The 16331-nt window shown below is 45.0% G+C and overlaps 1 protein-coding gene across 1 annotated transcript; it reads left to right on the top strand.

Moving 5' to 3' along the window:
- Positions 1-419: 419 nt before the first annotated feature.
- On the top strand, positions 420-16002 carry LOC147895598 (membrane magnesium transporter-like). The gene is made up of 4 exons (XM_087384044.1): positions 420-712; positions 1600-1652; positions 1776-1876; positions 15568-16002. The coding sequence occupies exons 1-4, from the start codon at positions 640-642 to the stop codon at positions 15656-15658; spliced, it is 318 nt and encodes a 105-aa protein (XP_087240170.1). The 5' UTR covers positions 420-639; the 3' UTR covers positions 15659-16002.
- The last annotated feature ends 329 nt before the right edge of the window (positions 16003-16331 follow it).

Genomic DNA, 16331 nt, shown 5'->3' with positions numbered 1-16331 from the left:
GGCACTTACCCCTAGCCTCCAAAGGGTAGAAAGCGCAAACCTTTTCAAAAATGATGAAAACTCCTCGCGTTCTCGCATGGGTCGAAGACTCAAACTGTGAAATATTCACATAAATTCCATAAAGAAAATGGAATGGGTGGGCGGCTCTAAGGTAAACAAGTTGAATGACTTTTGTCATTCAAATGCCTATGGGTGAAATAGTAAGTTGGGAGTCCACCAATAGTTAAGAGAGGAAAAGTAGGGAGTGAAATAGTAAGCTGGGACATGGAGAGGAAAAGAGCGAGAAAAAGGCAGGCCAAAAAGTAAAAACTTTGCCAAGGGAAAAGAAGAGGTGAGTGCGAGGGAAGCTGCCCAGTTTGAGTATTGTCCACACTTTTCCGAGTCTTGACCATACTAGTAGACAACTTTTTTCTTTCTCGAACTCACCACCATGGACGTATTGGAGTGAGTACACTTTGCAAAGTATGAGAGTGTGTCGTAAACTTGCAAAGTATGAGAGTGTGTCCTAGGACAAAATATGAGGGTGTGTGGACAAATTATGGCGTTTAGGACATGAATAAGAGCTGAAAGGAAAGCTACCCACTTATTAAAGGGCTGTAACAACAAGAGATGGCGTGAGGCAAGCAAAAGCAAGCAGGGATGGGGATGGACTTGCTGATCGGCCTGCTGGGTTTGGTGGTCCTTGGCCACGCTGCCTTCTCCACCATACACTGTAAGCATCCTCCCCCTCATCACAAAGCACCTCCGGACTTTTGTTTTGGAATCCGGCACTCTTCATTTTAGGTCGCTCTGTGACTGCAATCTTGACCTGTTTGGGTACCTCTGTGATCGGTGCTGCTTTCTGCTTCCCGTCATGCCTATCTTGGTTCTGGTCATTCATTTCAAACGCGGGATCATAGCTTCAAGGTTTTCATTACCGTCACTGCAGAAATGAAGCTTTGCGATGTACACTATGCCCTTGCATATAACTACTCCGTTGCATGACTTCTCAGCTAGTCCCTCACTGGAAGACCTTCCGCCTGTCCAAATTGTTTTTACTAACGCAACCCCATTCGGCTGCCACTCTTTCGAATATTTTTTACAATAGTGTAAGAAACTAACCTTATTTAAGATGGTAAGAGACCGAGTTGATGTGACAAATTTAAGGGCGACTTATTTGGCAGATGCGTGACAAACATCGTTCACGTTTGTACACTTTTTCTGTCTCCGAGGCTGTTTCATACAAATAACACTCCTGCTTTGTCTTAGATGTGCAATAGCCACCCTTTCCAAATATTACTGCATGGCATCGCTAGTTGCTAATGCTGATTGGAATACCAAGATCTGGTTTACTTGCATTTTTTTGGCTGAAATTATGCAATGTTGTTTTGACTGCTTCAAGTTGTAATCATGTTATGCCTGCCTAGATACTCCAGCAGCTAATCAGCCAAGTTACTTATGTATGTCTCTTCTCTCATATGTGCTTTGTTTTCATTCCTGCCTCATGGGGTGGACTTCAGTTTCCTCCTTCTGTGACTAATTTTACTTGGGTGCTGATGTTAGTTTTGGAGCGTCAGGCTGAGAATGATCTGTGCTTAATTTCTAGTTTGAAAATTGCAGATCGTGGCATTTTGAAGGTCAGAGAAGAAGAGTTTGTTCGGCCACCTTTTCAGGTATTTTGATGCAGGTCTAGAAAGCAGGTCTCGTGTGGTTTACTCTTAATAAGAATCGGGATTGGAAATTTATATTTTGAGTACATAACTGCAAAAAACCGATAGATTTAATATTGCATGCAGGTGCTCGTCGAGATTGTTTTTAGCCTTGCGTTATGCTTTTGGGCTGCTTTGAGAGTTCCAGGGCGTTTCCTTCCAATATTACCTGATTCAGAAGAAAACAGGTTTGCAAAAGATTCATTCCTCTTGCTTGTGCTTTGTTTTCAACCTTTTTTAATAGAAAAAGGAACTTTCTATTAATGCCTAGAAAAATCAGCCATACAAGTCAGCTATCCTTGAGGCGTTGACCATGGGAAACAACATCAGAAAAACAGGTTGAAAGAAGACCAAACTGCTTCCAGAGAACCCAGCTCAGTGCGTAAGGAATCTTTGGAAGAGGGCTAACAGCCAGTGAGGAGGACTATATAGCCAGTGAATCCCTGGCGTCGTAAAAATGTAGAAGATGCTTGTAGGCCATGCCTCTGTAGAAACGCTCCCGCCTTTTGGCGGTCGCTCTGGAACCCAAAGACCCACCCTCACAAGTGGCTCGCAGGGTGTAGATGATATCTTGTTAGAGAGCGGCCACTAGTGGAATAGTGGTGCTCGTCCATCAATAAGCTGTAATGCAAATGATCTGTCCCAGAGGAATAGTACGCAAATCTGCAGTAGACATCAGCAAGAAACCCCCTGAGGAATAGTACGCAAATGATGGCCAATGATGTCAACACTGTGTACGGACTTACGAACACCTGCAGGCTGAGGTCGAGGCTGTGCTGGGTTTCTTGCCTGCCATCTGCAGATCTGTCCCAGAGGTTTCCATGTCGCATTGCGCTAGTGTTCCATGTTGTCCTGCTGCTCCACACAGCTAGGTATCCTTCTAAGACGTGCTGTCCACATGACAGCCTGCTTGCTGCCCATGTGGCAGCCCCCTTTCTTCTAGGTCCACCCCCTTGATGCACTCCTCATTTGGGGGCTCACAAGTGAGGAGGTGACCAACTTTAATCCAATACATTGTCCTGTTGTGCCCCAGCCTATATGGGGCTGTTGGCCAAACATACCATCTTGATCCTGGATCTTTGGGTTCCAGATAAGGGGCTGGTGCTCAAACTCTCCCTGCAGCGTGGTCGAGTCGTAATGAGTCCTCGTCCCAGTGTTTGCCATACCTTGAAAAGTTTCCACGTCAATGGGGAGCCCTTCCTGATGGGATATCTCAAGGTGTATGCCCCAGGCACACCTTGGGTTCTATGTGTGTGTGCTAGAGGCACAGTTAGGTGCCCATAAGCACTGTTAGGTGGTGGTAAATGCCACATAGGATGATTGAGAGATTCTAGGAGCTGATTGAGGAGATGATTGTGGAGCTTGGTGGCTCTTGTAGAGGTGCCTACATATGGACCTCACCCTTCTTCATTCTATACGCATTCTCTTGTTTCATGTTCAGCTTCATGCTTTCCTTTCACTTCTTCAACATGGTATCAGAGCACTATGATCCTCCTTGAGCCCATTTATGCCATGTCATCTTCTTCGTCTTCTCCACCTTCCTCTCCATTTTGCCCCTTTCTGCCCAACCACTTGGAGGGCTGAGTTCTCTACCTACAAGCAACCATTCCCAGAGTCCTTCTGGCTGGAGAGACCCTTCGTATGGGCGACCTTTCACGTCAGAGCAATTAGGCAATGGTGCCCACAGACCCGCGCAACAGTCGCCTTCTTCCTGACGCCATTTCGTGCAATACGACTTGCTGGAGCAACCACTTCGAAATTCCTCTAAGTCACGCTTGCACAACATCATGAGCTAGCCCCGGCCCAGATTTGAAGTGAAATGGTCCACGAGGGAGGCAGAAACAGACGAAAAACCAGTTGACAATCAAGCTCCTGGCTATGGCGACGTGACGCGGCATTTCGCCTTTCCTCTTCAGTGGCTCTTCTCTGGTATACCAGCTTTATTTCTACCTAGAAAGCCCTCTTTTCTTTGCTTTGAAGAGTGAGATACAAGCCCTTCAAGATCAGGCCTCTGTTTTGGACAGTTTTGACAATGTTGTGAGTTTGGTGCTACATTAGATGCTACTTTGGCATTTCTGATGTTTTAAAGTGTTGAATAGCATCAATACAATTGTGGCTACAACTTTTCTTTAGGTTGCTATACCTGGATTTGCTTGGAATACTTTCATTTAGCCACCTCTATGAAGCATGCAAGTTGAAGTATCATTTTCATTATGATTTTTATGGAATTTGGTTACAAGTCTTTGCTACACCAAATGCTTGTACTTTGAAGCTTTTCAGCTTTTTCTAGCCTTGTAAGAGAGTAGACACTGCCCATTTTGGGTTAGATCCTCTCATGGCTTCCTTCTTGAATATTGATAAGTTCAATGGTAAAGGCTTTCACACATGGCAGATGAAAGTTAAGTTTGCATTGATGAGGGAAAACCTCTGGGGGCTTGTCAAACCTGCTTTAACTTCTTCAACAGCCTCTAATGCTGGAGAATCCTCAGCTCCTACACGCCCGGCACGAGATCCTGCTAGAGAGGAGAAAGCCTATGGCATTATTGCTCTTGGCTTAGGAGATGACTATATTCATCACATTTCTGATTTGGAGTCTCCTTCTAAAGCTTGGCAAAAGCTTGATATTATTTTTGGTGCTAGCTCTCACATCTCAAAATTGTCACTTAAGATTGCTTTCTTTGAATTGAAGATGGCTAGTGGCACTCCCTTGGCTGCCCATGTCAATCACATGCGGAGTCTCATGACTCAACTTGCTTCTATCAACTTTCCAATCACTACAAATGATGCAATGGCAGTATTGCTCAAAAGTATGCCTGAAGATTATGATCATGTTGTTACCACATTAAAAAATCTTTCTAATTCTACTCTTGAAGGTCTTATTACTTTTCTTCAAGAAGAAGAAAGGCACAAGGAATGACACAGCCTATGCCATAAAAACTCAAATGGGCAAGTTTCCACCTTGCAAACATTGTGGGAAGACTAATCACCTCTCAAAAGATTGCTTCAAGATGAATCCTTGCAAATATTGTGGCAAAAACAATCACCATGAAAAGTTTTGTAAGGCCAAAAAGGAAGCAACTACAAAACCAGAAACTGCCAATTTACTTTCAGTTGATGTGCCTCCACAAGATGAGGCCTCCTATGATGATTATGCTTTTTGAACCAGCTCCACATATGCTCTAGATCTCTCTTTTATGTTGAGTCAAGGTACTCTGCTTGGATAGTCCTCCAAAATGAATGGAATAAACTATTGTGTTCTTTGTAAAAACCTCTGGTCACCATATGATGTAGGCCATGTGTATGTGTTTAACTCCATGGTACCTCCTGCAGACATTGTGTGCATGTACATGCAAGGAAGATGACCATTGGAGGGTCTTATGTATCCCTTTGTTTGACTTCACACCCTTGGGAACCCTTGCTCGCATGAGATCCTAGCCATAGATTTATTCTTGACCACCATGAGATGGCATGAGAAACTATGAGACTAGATGTATCCTTGACATAGCCTAAGGCATTCCCTTGAGGGGGGGTTTGATGGGATATCTCAAGGTGTATGCCCCAGGCACACCTTGGGTTCTATGTGTGTGTGCTAGAGGCACAGTTAGGTGCCCTTAAGCACTGTTAGGTGGTGGTAGATGCCACATAGGATGATTGAGAGATTCTAGGAGCTGATTGAGGAGATGATTGTGGAGCTTGGTGGCTCTTGTAGAGGTGTCTACATATGGACCTCACCCTTCTTAATTCTATACGCATTCTCTTGTTTCATGTTCAGCTTCATGCTTTTCTTTCACTTCTTCAACACTTCTGTGTGAGAGGGGAGTCTAAGAAGATCCATCCGTGTGACTCTTGCCATATGCGAGAGGTGTTCTTGAGAAACCCACGTTGGAGTAGGAGCTGCTATGGCTCTGCGCCTTGGGTAAGACCTCGCATAACTAGCTTAATCTTCCGGATCAATGATAACCAAACCACCTTGTGCTTGTGGCCGTCTAATACGTAACTCTGGCTTTGGCCATCCGATCTAATCCATAAGAAGTTGCACACCAAGCACTTGAGCTTTGCCATACACCCTATATGAAAGCACCAACAGGAGGCAACGTATCAGGCTGTGGTGATTGGGTAAGGAGAGTTTGGCTGAGCTTCAGTACAGAAGCTTGTGCCGACACTCTCTAGGACGGGGGCGCTTTGTTGCAATGCAAAAATATCGATATCAACCTGAAAGCCAAGGTATCTCGCTATCTATCCATGCGGAATCCACCAAAAACCGAAGGCAGTCCCTTGGTCTTGGATCCACTAGACCTCCTATGTCCGTGTGAAGAAGTTGGAGTCACTACAAGTAGATCTGCAATACTTTAGGGTGGTGTCATCTGCGAACTCAAAGTCCAGCATTTGTCCCTCCTGTTGGATCGGAAGCCTCATCCCAATAAGGCTTGTGGCCTGTGAGTGCAAAAAATACCCAAGCGCCTTGGCAACGAAAAGAAAAAGGTGGCAAGGGGGCATCCGTGTTGTGCTAGGACCTCTCCTGTGTGGCCACTAGTGAGCAACTAGAGCTCCTTGCATACAAGGCTGGAACCTCTTTGGTCTACCTGTCGAAGAAGCCCAATCTGTGCGTGGTTCCTTCCAAGAAGCACCACTCCACCCTCTATCATAAGTCTTTTGGAAGTCCAAGAGAAGGGTAAGGTTGTGACTCCTCTCGGGCCCAGTTCACGGCCTCCCAAAAGTTGTCCAAGATGTTGTGCTCCTGAACAAAACGTATGGCTGAAACCCCTTTGGTCTACCTGTATGAGAAGCCCAATTTGTGCATGGTTCCTTCCACTAAGCACCACTCCACCTTGTCATAAGCCTTCCTGAAGTCCAAGAGAAGGATAGCAAAAGGCTGTGACTCCTCTCGGGTCCAGTCCACGTCCAAGATGCTGCGGTCTTGAACAAAACCTGTTTGCGTATTGTGAATGACTTGGTCTCAACCGCAAGCTCAAGACCTTGGCTAAGATCTTGTATGTGGTGTTCAGTAAGGTGATTGGCCTCCATTGGCTATAGAGGGATAAGAATAAGCTCCTAGAAGCTCTGAAAGAAGGCCAGGGTCAAGCCGGCCTCCTCTGGGAAATTCTGGGGTGGGAGGGCCTTAAGGGCCTCTTAGGTGAACAGAGCCTCTAAGTGCCTACTCAAGCTTGGCGGGACCATGTCGGAACCTGATCGCATACTACCTCTCGGGCTATCGCGGGAGACGACTCCTTGAACTGAAACAACTATTGATAGAAGTCCGTGGTCATCTCAAGAATCTCGTGAGGGTCCATGTGCATCTGTCCTTGTGCGTCTCTCAAACCCGTTGAAGCTGTGTCATTGCCGAACTTGTCCCAACTATGTGAAAGAATTCCCTACTCATCATGTCTCCCTGTTGAACCCTTCTGGCTCTGGAGGAGCGGTACGAGAACTTTGCTTGCCAGACCTTTGTGGCCTAGAGGTCTATCCTCACGCTCTCGTATTGATCATTGAGGATCTTGCTCTCTAAGTCTCTCAATGCATGCTAGGCCACGTTGGAGAGCTCTCTTGTGCTCTTGAAGGGCGAGTCTCCGCCAAAGGGCCTGGGACTGTAACTCCTCGCTGCTATCCTGTATTGCATCTGCCACCCAAGAGGCCCACCCAGCCCTAGGCTCACCCTCTGGCTGCTGCTAGATATCAGATACTACCTGCTGGACCCCCCTTCTGGGGAACTCCGTGTTGGGGTAAAGGCACTGGCCACCCTATGTAAATAGTACTTTATGTTGTACTTTAGTGTAGGACACTTAAGTACGCTAAGTACACATTTGTACTTAGCTGTACTTAAGGGTTACTACCTTATCCATAATATAAAAGTGTGTACTTGGGGAGGTACCACTCACTCATTGTGATTATCCCCACAAGTGTGTGTCTACAGTGAGCTACTCCCTACTCTCTCCCTCTAAAACTATCAACTGGTATCAGAGCCAACGGGCTCTCCCCCCCCTCTGATCATCCTTCATCCTCACGGGCTTTTCACCGAGCCATCTCCCTCAGCCAAGTGGCTGGGACTAGCTTCGTCGCGGGATTCTCTGCGTGAGAACGGTCGCCATCTCTCAGCCTTCGACGCAGGCCTCCAAACGACGGCTAGCAGCAAAGTCTGCACGAAGATTATCAAGCAGCTGCACTCAGCTGCTGCGCGAGAAGGTGCGAGCAGGCTGTGCGTGAGAGGCGGGCGAGGCGCGCGCGCGAGCGACGGCAAGAAGGCGGGCGAGGAGGCGCGGGCGCGAGGCGATCTGCTGCAGCTCGCTGCCGACAGCAGTCGGCCACAAGGCCAACCACAGTCGGCCACAAGGCCGACACCTTCGTCGGCCAAGTGCTGACACTCGGCTACCACATCGCTCTTCCGATCTCGACACTTGCGCATCCAGGGCCAAGCCGGCTGACAGGGGTTCTATGAGCTCTCCGGGCGAGCGTGTGCAAGGCGGAGAAGCGGCGGTGAGGCGTGGGCGAACGAAGCTGCAAGGCGCAGCATCAAGAGCTAGCTGCAGCGTAAGAGCTGCAGGTGGGCGAGCTACAGCCGATCAAGGTCAGCTGCAGCCCCGCAGCTGACCACTTTCGGCCAAAGGCCTACATACGTCGGCCACATCGCCACGAACAGCAGCACAGGCAGGGTACCGTGCAAAGGTACGCAGGGTACGGGTGCATCCTGTGCAAGGGCACACATGCTGTTCTTTTCTTGCACTTCGACAGCAGATTTTTTATTTTTTGTGCTTTCCCGCACATCGAGGAGGATCTTTGAGTCTCACTGGGCTCATACATTGAGGAGAAATTCTTTTCTGTTTATTCGTTGTCCACGGGACAACATTGTACTTCGCCATTGGCATATGAGCCAGTGTTGAGACAGGTGTTATTCACTTGGCCAGTGAAGGGTTACACAGCGTATGCATTGACAGATTTGCAGTGTGCATGCCTATTACTTGAGCAGAAGTCTATGCCATCTTGATGCGGTGTATGCATTGTCACTTGCAGTGTGTATGCTTATTCGTTGACAGAAACAGATGCATTAGTCCGGGGTGTTACCCACACATGCAGTAAATGCAGGCAGTCTACAAAATGTTGTAAAAAATGCCATTCTAGAGCACAGCAGTACTCTAAAATTTGGGGCTTTGCACCTGCTCCAGTGTATTACTGTTTGGGGGGAAGCTAATGCTCTTCTCATTCTACATTGGAACCCGTGCATTTCTAAAATTGTGACAAAATCCCTCAAAATCCCTGTTCAAACAAGGGGCTTTTGTTGGCTTCCAATCCTATACTGTATAATTGCAGTAGAAGGACTGTTCCAAGTCAATACGGGTCACTTTACAGCAGTTTTTTTTTTTGGGGCAACCGTGTCATAATGCAGGTCTGAATATTACATGACAGTTTTGGAACTGTTATGGCAGTCAAATCAGTTCTGTAATCACTGTTATAACAGTGTCATTTGCCTCCAAAATAATCCATAAAGTTGCTGGACTGTTCGAAGGCTGTTTTATTACAGCTGTACTGTTTTATTGCAGCAAGGGGGAAGAGTGGTTTATGCCACAAAAACAGAGTTCTTTTCATTGAAGCTTCCGCTTGCGGGAGAGATCTTTTATTTGTGCTTCACTGCACATACATTCAAGGAGTCAGGCAGTTCCATTGAGGAACAAACTCTTCTTTCTTTACCATGAGTTCCAGCAGCGACGTGTCGTCCTTGTTCCAGATAAAGAAGCTCGAAGGAGCTAAAAACTACGACATATGGAGGACACAGTGCTACAATGTGTTGATGCAAAAGGACCAGTACAAACCTATAAAGGAGAAGGGTGTTAAGCCCTCCAACGTTACTGATGAGCAGTGGGAGAAGATGGACAACTTGGCCATGTCTACCATTATGCTTACAGTTGTTGATTCACTGGTCGTAGGCATCAGGGATGAACCTACTGCGTGGAAGATGTGGAAACGCCTTGAGGATACTTATGCCAAGAAAAGTGCCACGGGAAAAGCTTACTGGCTGAAAAAGCTTGTTGGTCTTCAAATGAAGGAGGGGACACCTATGTCCACTCATATTATTGAGTTTAACAGCATATTCAGCCAGGTGATCAACCAGGGGTTGAAGCTCGATGATGAGCTGAAAGCTACACTCATCCTATGTTCTCTACCTGAGTCATGGGACACATTCAGGACTTTTACCAGCAACTCAAATGCCATTCTGTTATTTGCAGATGTGGAGAGTGCTCTTCTACAGGAAGAGATGAATAGAAAGAACAATTCTATTGGGAAGTCAAATGCTTTGAATGCACGCAGCAGGTCCAAAACACGTGGAAAAGACAAAGAAAGAGAAAGGAGCAAGTCCCGCTCTAAAAGTGATCTTGTATGCAACTATTGCGGCAAGAAGGGACATATTGAGAAAAAGTGTTTTAAAAAGAAGAACGACCTAAGAGCCAAAGAAGGCAAGTCTAAGAGCAAGGAAAAAGAGGAGCTGCATGTTACTTATGTTAGTGACAGTGACAGTGGACGTGAGATATGTTTCACCTCTACACTGGAGGCTCATACACTTCATGCTGGTGATGGATCAGATATGCTTTCCTGGATTATAGATTCAGGTGCTTCCTTTCATGTTACACCCTACAGAGATCTGTTTGTCAGATATGCAGGAGGGCAGAAGGGAGTTGTCTTTCTTGGTGATAACCATGCATGTTCGATCATTGGCATAGGTGATGTCAGGCTTGTTCTTGAAAATGGCCAACAGTTAATGCTCAAAGGAGTCAGGCATGTCCCTGAAGTGAAGAAGAACTTGATTTCCACAGGTTTATTGGATGACGATGGTTATCAGACCACCTTTGGCAGTCAGAAATGGAAAATCAGCAAAGGGGCAATGGCTATTGCCAGGGGTCCTAAGGTTGATACTTTGTACTCACTTCATGCTGGACATTGTACGCATTCCGATGTAAATGCCGCCGAGCTGCCAAAGATTTCATTGTGGCATAGCCGGCTTGGCCATATGAGTATTAAGGGAATGGAGCAATTGGCTCATTTTGGTTACTTGCCGAGTCTAAAATTTTCAGATTTAAAGAAATGTGAATTTTGTCTCTACGGTCGTCAAGTACAAATACCTCATAAGAGAAGGTCAGATCAGAAATTACAGCTCTTGGAGCTTGTACATACAGATGTGTGTGAGATGCCTACACTCTCTTTAGGAGGTTCTAAGTACATATTGTCATTCATAGATGACGCCACCCGCAAAGTGTGGGTTTACACTCTCAAAAAGAAGAGTGACACGTTCAAGGCTTTCACTAAGTTTGTTGCACTGGTCGAAAATGAGACAGGCAATAAACTGAAAGCTTTACGATCTGACAATGGTGGAGAATATTTGTCCAAAGAGTTTTAGGAATTCTGTGAGGCAAAGGGTATTCAAAGGGTGTTGTCTGCACCATATGATCCTCCACAGAATGGTTACCGCTGAAAAAATGTTCAGGACCATTCAAGAGAAAGTCAGATCCATGTTGTCACATGCTGCACTGCCCCACACATTTTGGGCTGAAGCTGTAAAGACAGCTGTGCACCTTATTAATAGGTCACCAAACAAGAGACTATGTGGCGGTGTTCCTGAACAGGCATGGACGGGTAAGCCTCCGTCTTACAAACACCTACGGGTCTTTGGTTGTGTCGCGTATGTGCATGTACGCAGGGAGGACAGAACTAAACTGGATCCAAAGTCTCTTAAATGCATATTCCTAGGTTACGGTGACAAAGGTGAGATGGGCTACAGGATTTGGGATCCCAAGAACAGAAAGCTTATACGCAGCAATGATGTCGTGTTTGATGAAACCATCATGTTCAAGGAACCTGTTGTACAGCAAGGACCTTTAAAAGTAACTATTGATGATGACAGGCATCATGGGCAACACAGACAGGCTGTAAATCAGCCACAACAGCAGCATAACCAGCCATTAAATGATGCTGCAGCAGGTCCTAATGGACAGCCAGGTATGGTAGAAGACATCCCAATGGATGAGGCACAGTTAGGTGATCTTCCTGACATGCAAATGCAGCCAGGAGACATGGGACAGCCACCTTATCTGGGTGATGAACAGGCTGGACAGCCAGCTCAAGACGATGGTCATTGGGTAAGAAGGTCAACCAGACCGACGCGGCAGCCAGAAAGATTTGTTCCAGGCATTGATTATTTGATGCTCACTGATTGTGGAGAGCTTCATGCTACAGAGAGGCTAGGCAGAGGGCAGACAAGGTTCAATGGGATCTTGCTATGAAGTCTGAAATGGACAGTCTTCACAAGAATGGCACTTGGGAATTGGTATCCTTGCCTACTGGTAAGAAAGTACTGCCATGCAAATGGGTTTATCGACTTAAGGTCACACCTGGTGAAAAGCCAAGGCATAAAGCCAGACTGGTTGCCAAGGGGTTCAAGCAGGAATATGGTGTTGACTTTGACGAGATATTCTCTCCTGTTGTTAAGATGACAACACTCAGAACTGTATTAGCATTGGTTGCACATGCAGATATGGACTTGGTCCAAATGGATGTCAAGACAGCATTTCTTCATGGTGATTTACATGAGGAAATTTTTATGCAGCAGCCAGAGGGTTTTACAGTGAAGGGCAAAGAGAAGCTTGTATGCAGACTGAAGAAAAGTCTTTATGGTCTAAAGCAGGCACCCAGGGAATGGTATCATAAGTTTGATACATTCATGCGAACCCAGGGTTACAGGAGAAGTGACATTGATCACTGCTTATATACCAAGAAAGCTTCAGATGGGAGTTTACTGATCCTCATCTTGTATGTGGATGACATGTTAATTGCTGGAAAATCTCATAAGGAGATGAATGCCTTAAAAAAGCGATTGCACCAAACCTTTGATATGAAAGATCTTGGTGATGCCAACCATACATTGGGTATGCGGATACTTCGGGATAACGAAAAGCGGATGCTATACTTGTCCCAGAAGGAATACATTGGCAAGGTCTTGCAGAGATTTCACATGGAGGGGGGGAAGAGTATTGGTACTCCATTGCCTCCTTATGTGAAAATCAGTGCTTTGGACAGCCCTCAGACAGATGTTGAGAGAGCTGAGATGTCAAAGATCCCGTATGCATCAGCATGTGGCAGTCTCATGTATGCTATGGTTGCAACCAGGCCCGATATTGCGTTTGCAGTGGGAGTGGTTAGTAGATACATGGCAAACCACGGCAAGAAGCATTGGAATGCAGTGAAAGGTATCATGAGATACCTGAAGGGTACACAAGATTTGTGTATATGTTTCGGCAGTCAAGATGCAAAAGTGCAAGGTTATACAGACTCTGATTATGCCGGTCACCCTGATACCCGGAAGTCTACTACCGGATACGTTTTCACTTTCACTGGAGGTGCAGTGTCGTGGGTATCTAGAATGCAGCAATGCGTTGCATTGTCTACCACAGAAGCTGAATATATTGCAGCCACTGAGGCATGCAAGGAGGCTATATGGCTATCTCGGTTAGTGGCAGATTTGGGTTATCCATTGGAGATTCCATTGTTGCATTGTGACAGTCAGAGTGCCATACAGTTGGCACGTAATCCTGTCTTTCATGCAAAGACGAAGCACATAGATGTGAAATATCACTTCATCAGGGAGGTGCTTGAAAACAAGCAAATTCAGCTTGTTAAGGTGCATACAGATGACAATCCGGCAGATCTGTTAACCAAAGGGTTAGCTGCAGAGAGGTTTGCACACTGCAGATCTCTTATGGGTATTGGTTGAGGCCAATATTCTTTCTCTCCTTGAGGGCACACTGCCTTTAAGTGGGAGGTTGTTGGGGTAAAGGCACTGGCCACCCTATGTAAATAGTACTTTATGTTGTACTTTAGTGTAGGACACTTAAGTACGCTAAGTACACATTTGTACTTAGCTGTACTTAAGGGTTACTACCTTATCCATAATATAAAAGTGTGTACTTGGGGAGGTACCACTCACTCATTGTGATTATCCCCACAAGTGTGTGTCTACAGTGAGCTACTCCCTACTCTCTCCCTCTAAAACTATCACTCCGTGGCGGGGCTGCTGTAGGTGAAGCACAATTGGATGTTGTATGTTGTAGTGCTTTCTAGAATGCCCGTGGAGCCTCCCATTTTTCCCCTATACTCTTTCTTCAAGCACTCTTTGCAGCAATCTTTTTTTGATTGCTTGCAAACATGGACTTTTGATCATGATGTATATTTGTCATATCTTGACATCTTCTCTTGATGTACTTGAGCACATCCTGCTTTGGGATTGTGACTCTGTAACATAAAAGAAAAATCTTTTCACAAAAAAAAAAGTGTGTGTGTGTGTGCGCGCGCGTGCGTCTACACATATATATATATAATACATGTGTGGGTGGGTTGGTGTGGGTGGGTGTGGGTGTGGGTGTGGGTGTGGGTGTGGGTGTGTGTGTGTGTGTGTGTGTGAGAGAGAGAGAGAGAGAGAGAGAGAGAGAGAGAGAGACGTGTATATAAAAATATATATAAACTGTGTTTTTGTGGGGCAACAAAGATTGGGGCTGGTTGAGAGCTACTTGATGATAGCTTCATGGATTATTAGAGTATGAGCTGGTAAACACATGTTTCGGACTTCACCCATGATGATAGTCATCCTTAACATAGTGGTTTAAGTTCCATATTGGAAATATGGAGATCAACTAGTGGTTGGATGTTTTGTACTGAGAGCATAGAAATAGGCTAAAACTACCCAATGGGGGTGTCATTGGATGATGAAATACTTTGACACTTTATAATTCAGCAAGTGGATTGTAGTGTCGAGTTAAATGATGATACACCAAGAACCATCAAAGAAGTGATAGCATTTAGTTCGGCATGAAATGGAAATCTAATCAATGGATAAAATGCAAGAGGTTGCTCTGATGTGTAGCCCAGTCACGTTATGAGAGCATCCGTTGACACCAGGGGAATGCCTTTATGCTCTAAGAGCGCGGACGTGTTGATGCTCTGTTAGAATTGCTGCAAGAGTAGCGATAAATGCTGAAGAAACAGCTAAGACATGAGCGGAGAACAACATAAGTGATTAACAAGGCCAATGTGGTATGAGACGAAGGGGCTGAAAGGATGAGACTCAACTACATGGGAAACAATTTTTGTATGGTTGTAGGGGATGACAACGTATACATTGAAGTCAACCAATCATGCATTCTGATACATGGGGTTTCAATGTTGGATGCAAGGAGGGCCTATGGTGTGCAAGAACCGACAGGGCATCATCTTGTAATGCACCTTGTAATGTGCTGGTATCATGCAGCAGCCTTATTCTGTTGCCAGTTCGTAGGATGCATTCAGGAGGACATTGTGATGGATTCCTTAGATCAATTGTCTTGCACAGACTGTAGGCTTATCTCAGTTTCACACCGACAGACTGCTTATATAGGTGCAAAAGCAGTATTAGGCATGTAAGTGCTGCATTCCAAACGAGTTGGAGAATTTGCTCTCGAAGCTGGAGCAGTATTGACTTCGTAAAACGTATGAGCTAAAGTAAAAATGTATGAGCCGGTCTTAATTCGATTTAGATGTGATCAATATCTAAGCCATCGAAAATATATGCAGTACACATGAACTAATCACTGGTGCCTCACCAGCTTTGTGGCAAAACCCTGGTGTAGAAAAGGAAAATATTTGAAATGTTGCCCAACTTGCACTATAAGAAAAGAGCTGTTGAACTTTGCGCCTGTGTCACATCTTGAATGATTTGGAGTATTCTGGGAGAAACTGTGTTTTAACATGCATTATTACTTACAAGTGATCGTATGTCATATTGTGTAGCTGGTATTTTCATTTCAGAACATTTGTAAGGTAGGAATGTTTTAAACTCTAGTGAATTTATTTATATATGATGATGCAGGATAATGCATCTCTCCGAGAACCTGGACTTCATGACATTCAACCATAGAGGCAAAGTTTTCCCATTGGAGCTGGATGCAAAGTTGAATTGAAGCATTGAAACATTTTCAAGCAATGAGGTTTAGGATAGGTAACATTTGGCACTCTAGAAATGCCAATGGAGAAAAGCTTCCGACTTTGTTTTCTTTATGTAAATTAAAAATGGCTTCTTGATAAAGTGAGGATGTGAAGTGTAAAGCGATGTTGTAAGATAGGGAGAGGGATATTGAAGTGCTCATGGATTTTACAGATAGAAAAGGGAGAATCTAAATGCTGTGTCCAAAAGAAGAAAATGTTGGGAGAGAGAGAGAGGGAGAGAGAGAGGCCAGATGGTTCAACGTGCAATTCTTAAAACAATTTGAAGTCTTAAGAGATCCACCCTTTATGGCTAGATACTACTTTCCATTAAGCTTAACACTATGTAAGGAATTTATGTAAGTATTTCGTTATCTTGTAGACTATTGTATTTGTTTTGTAATGAACTTTATTTCTAGGAATTCAAGAGGGTAATTTAGTACGGATTTTCTTTTATAGTGGTATGAGGCAACACATGTTTGGAATGTGGGCCCAATTGCCAAGAAAATCCTAACCATCCCAAAATCGTACTAGTTGAATGCAGCTTGCTACAATAAAGATTTCAATCAAGGCACCCCTTGGTTTCTCATAAGTTGATGGTAAGTCTTTACACACCACATAAGCAATTCAACATATTTTCTATGCTCTCCC

This window comes from Dipteris shenzhenensis, chromosome 13 (genome assembly GCF_047967505.1).
Source record: "Dipteris shenzhenensis isolate YYH24624 ecotype China chromosome 13, Dip_SZ_1.0, whole genome shotgun sequence".
Taxonomy (NCBI): Eukaryota; Viridiplantae; Streptophyta; class Polypodiopsida; order Gleicheniales; family Dipteridaceae; genus Dipteris; species Dipteris shenzhenensis.
This window is presented reverse-complemented; position numbering and strand designations above follow the sequence as displayed.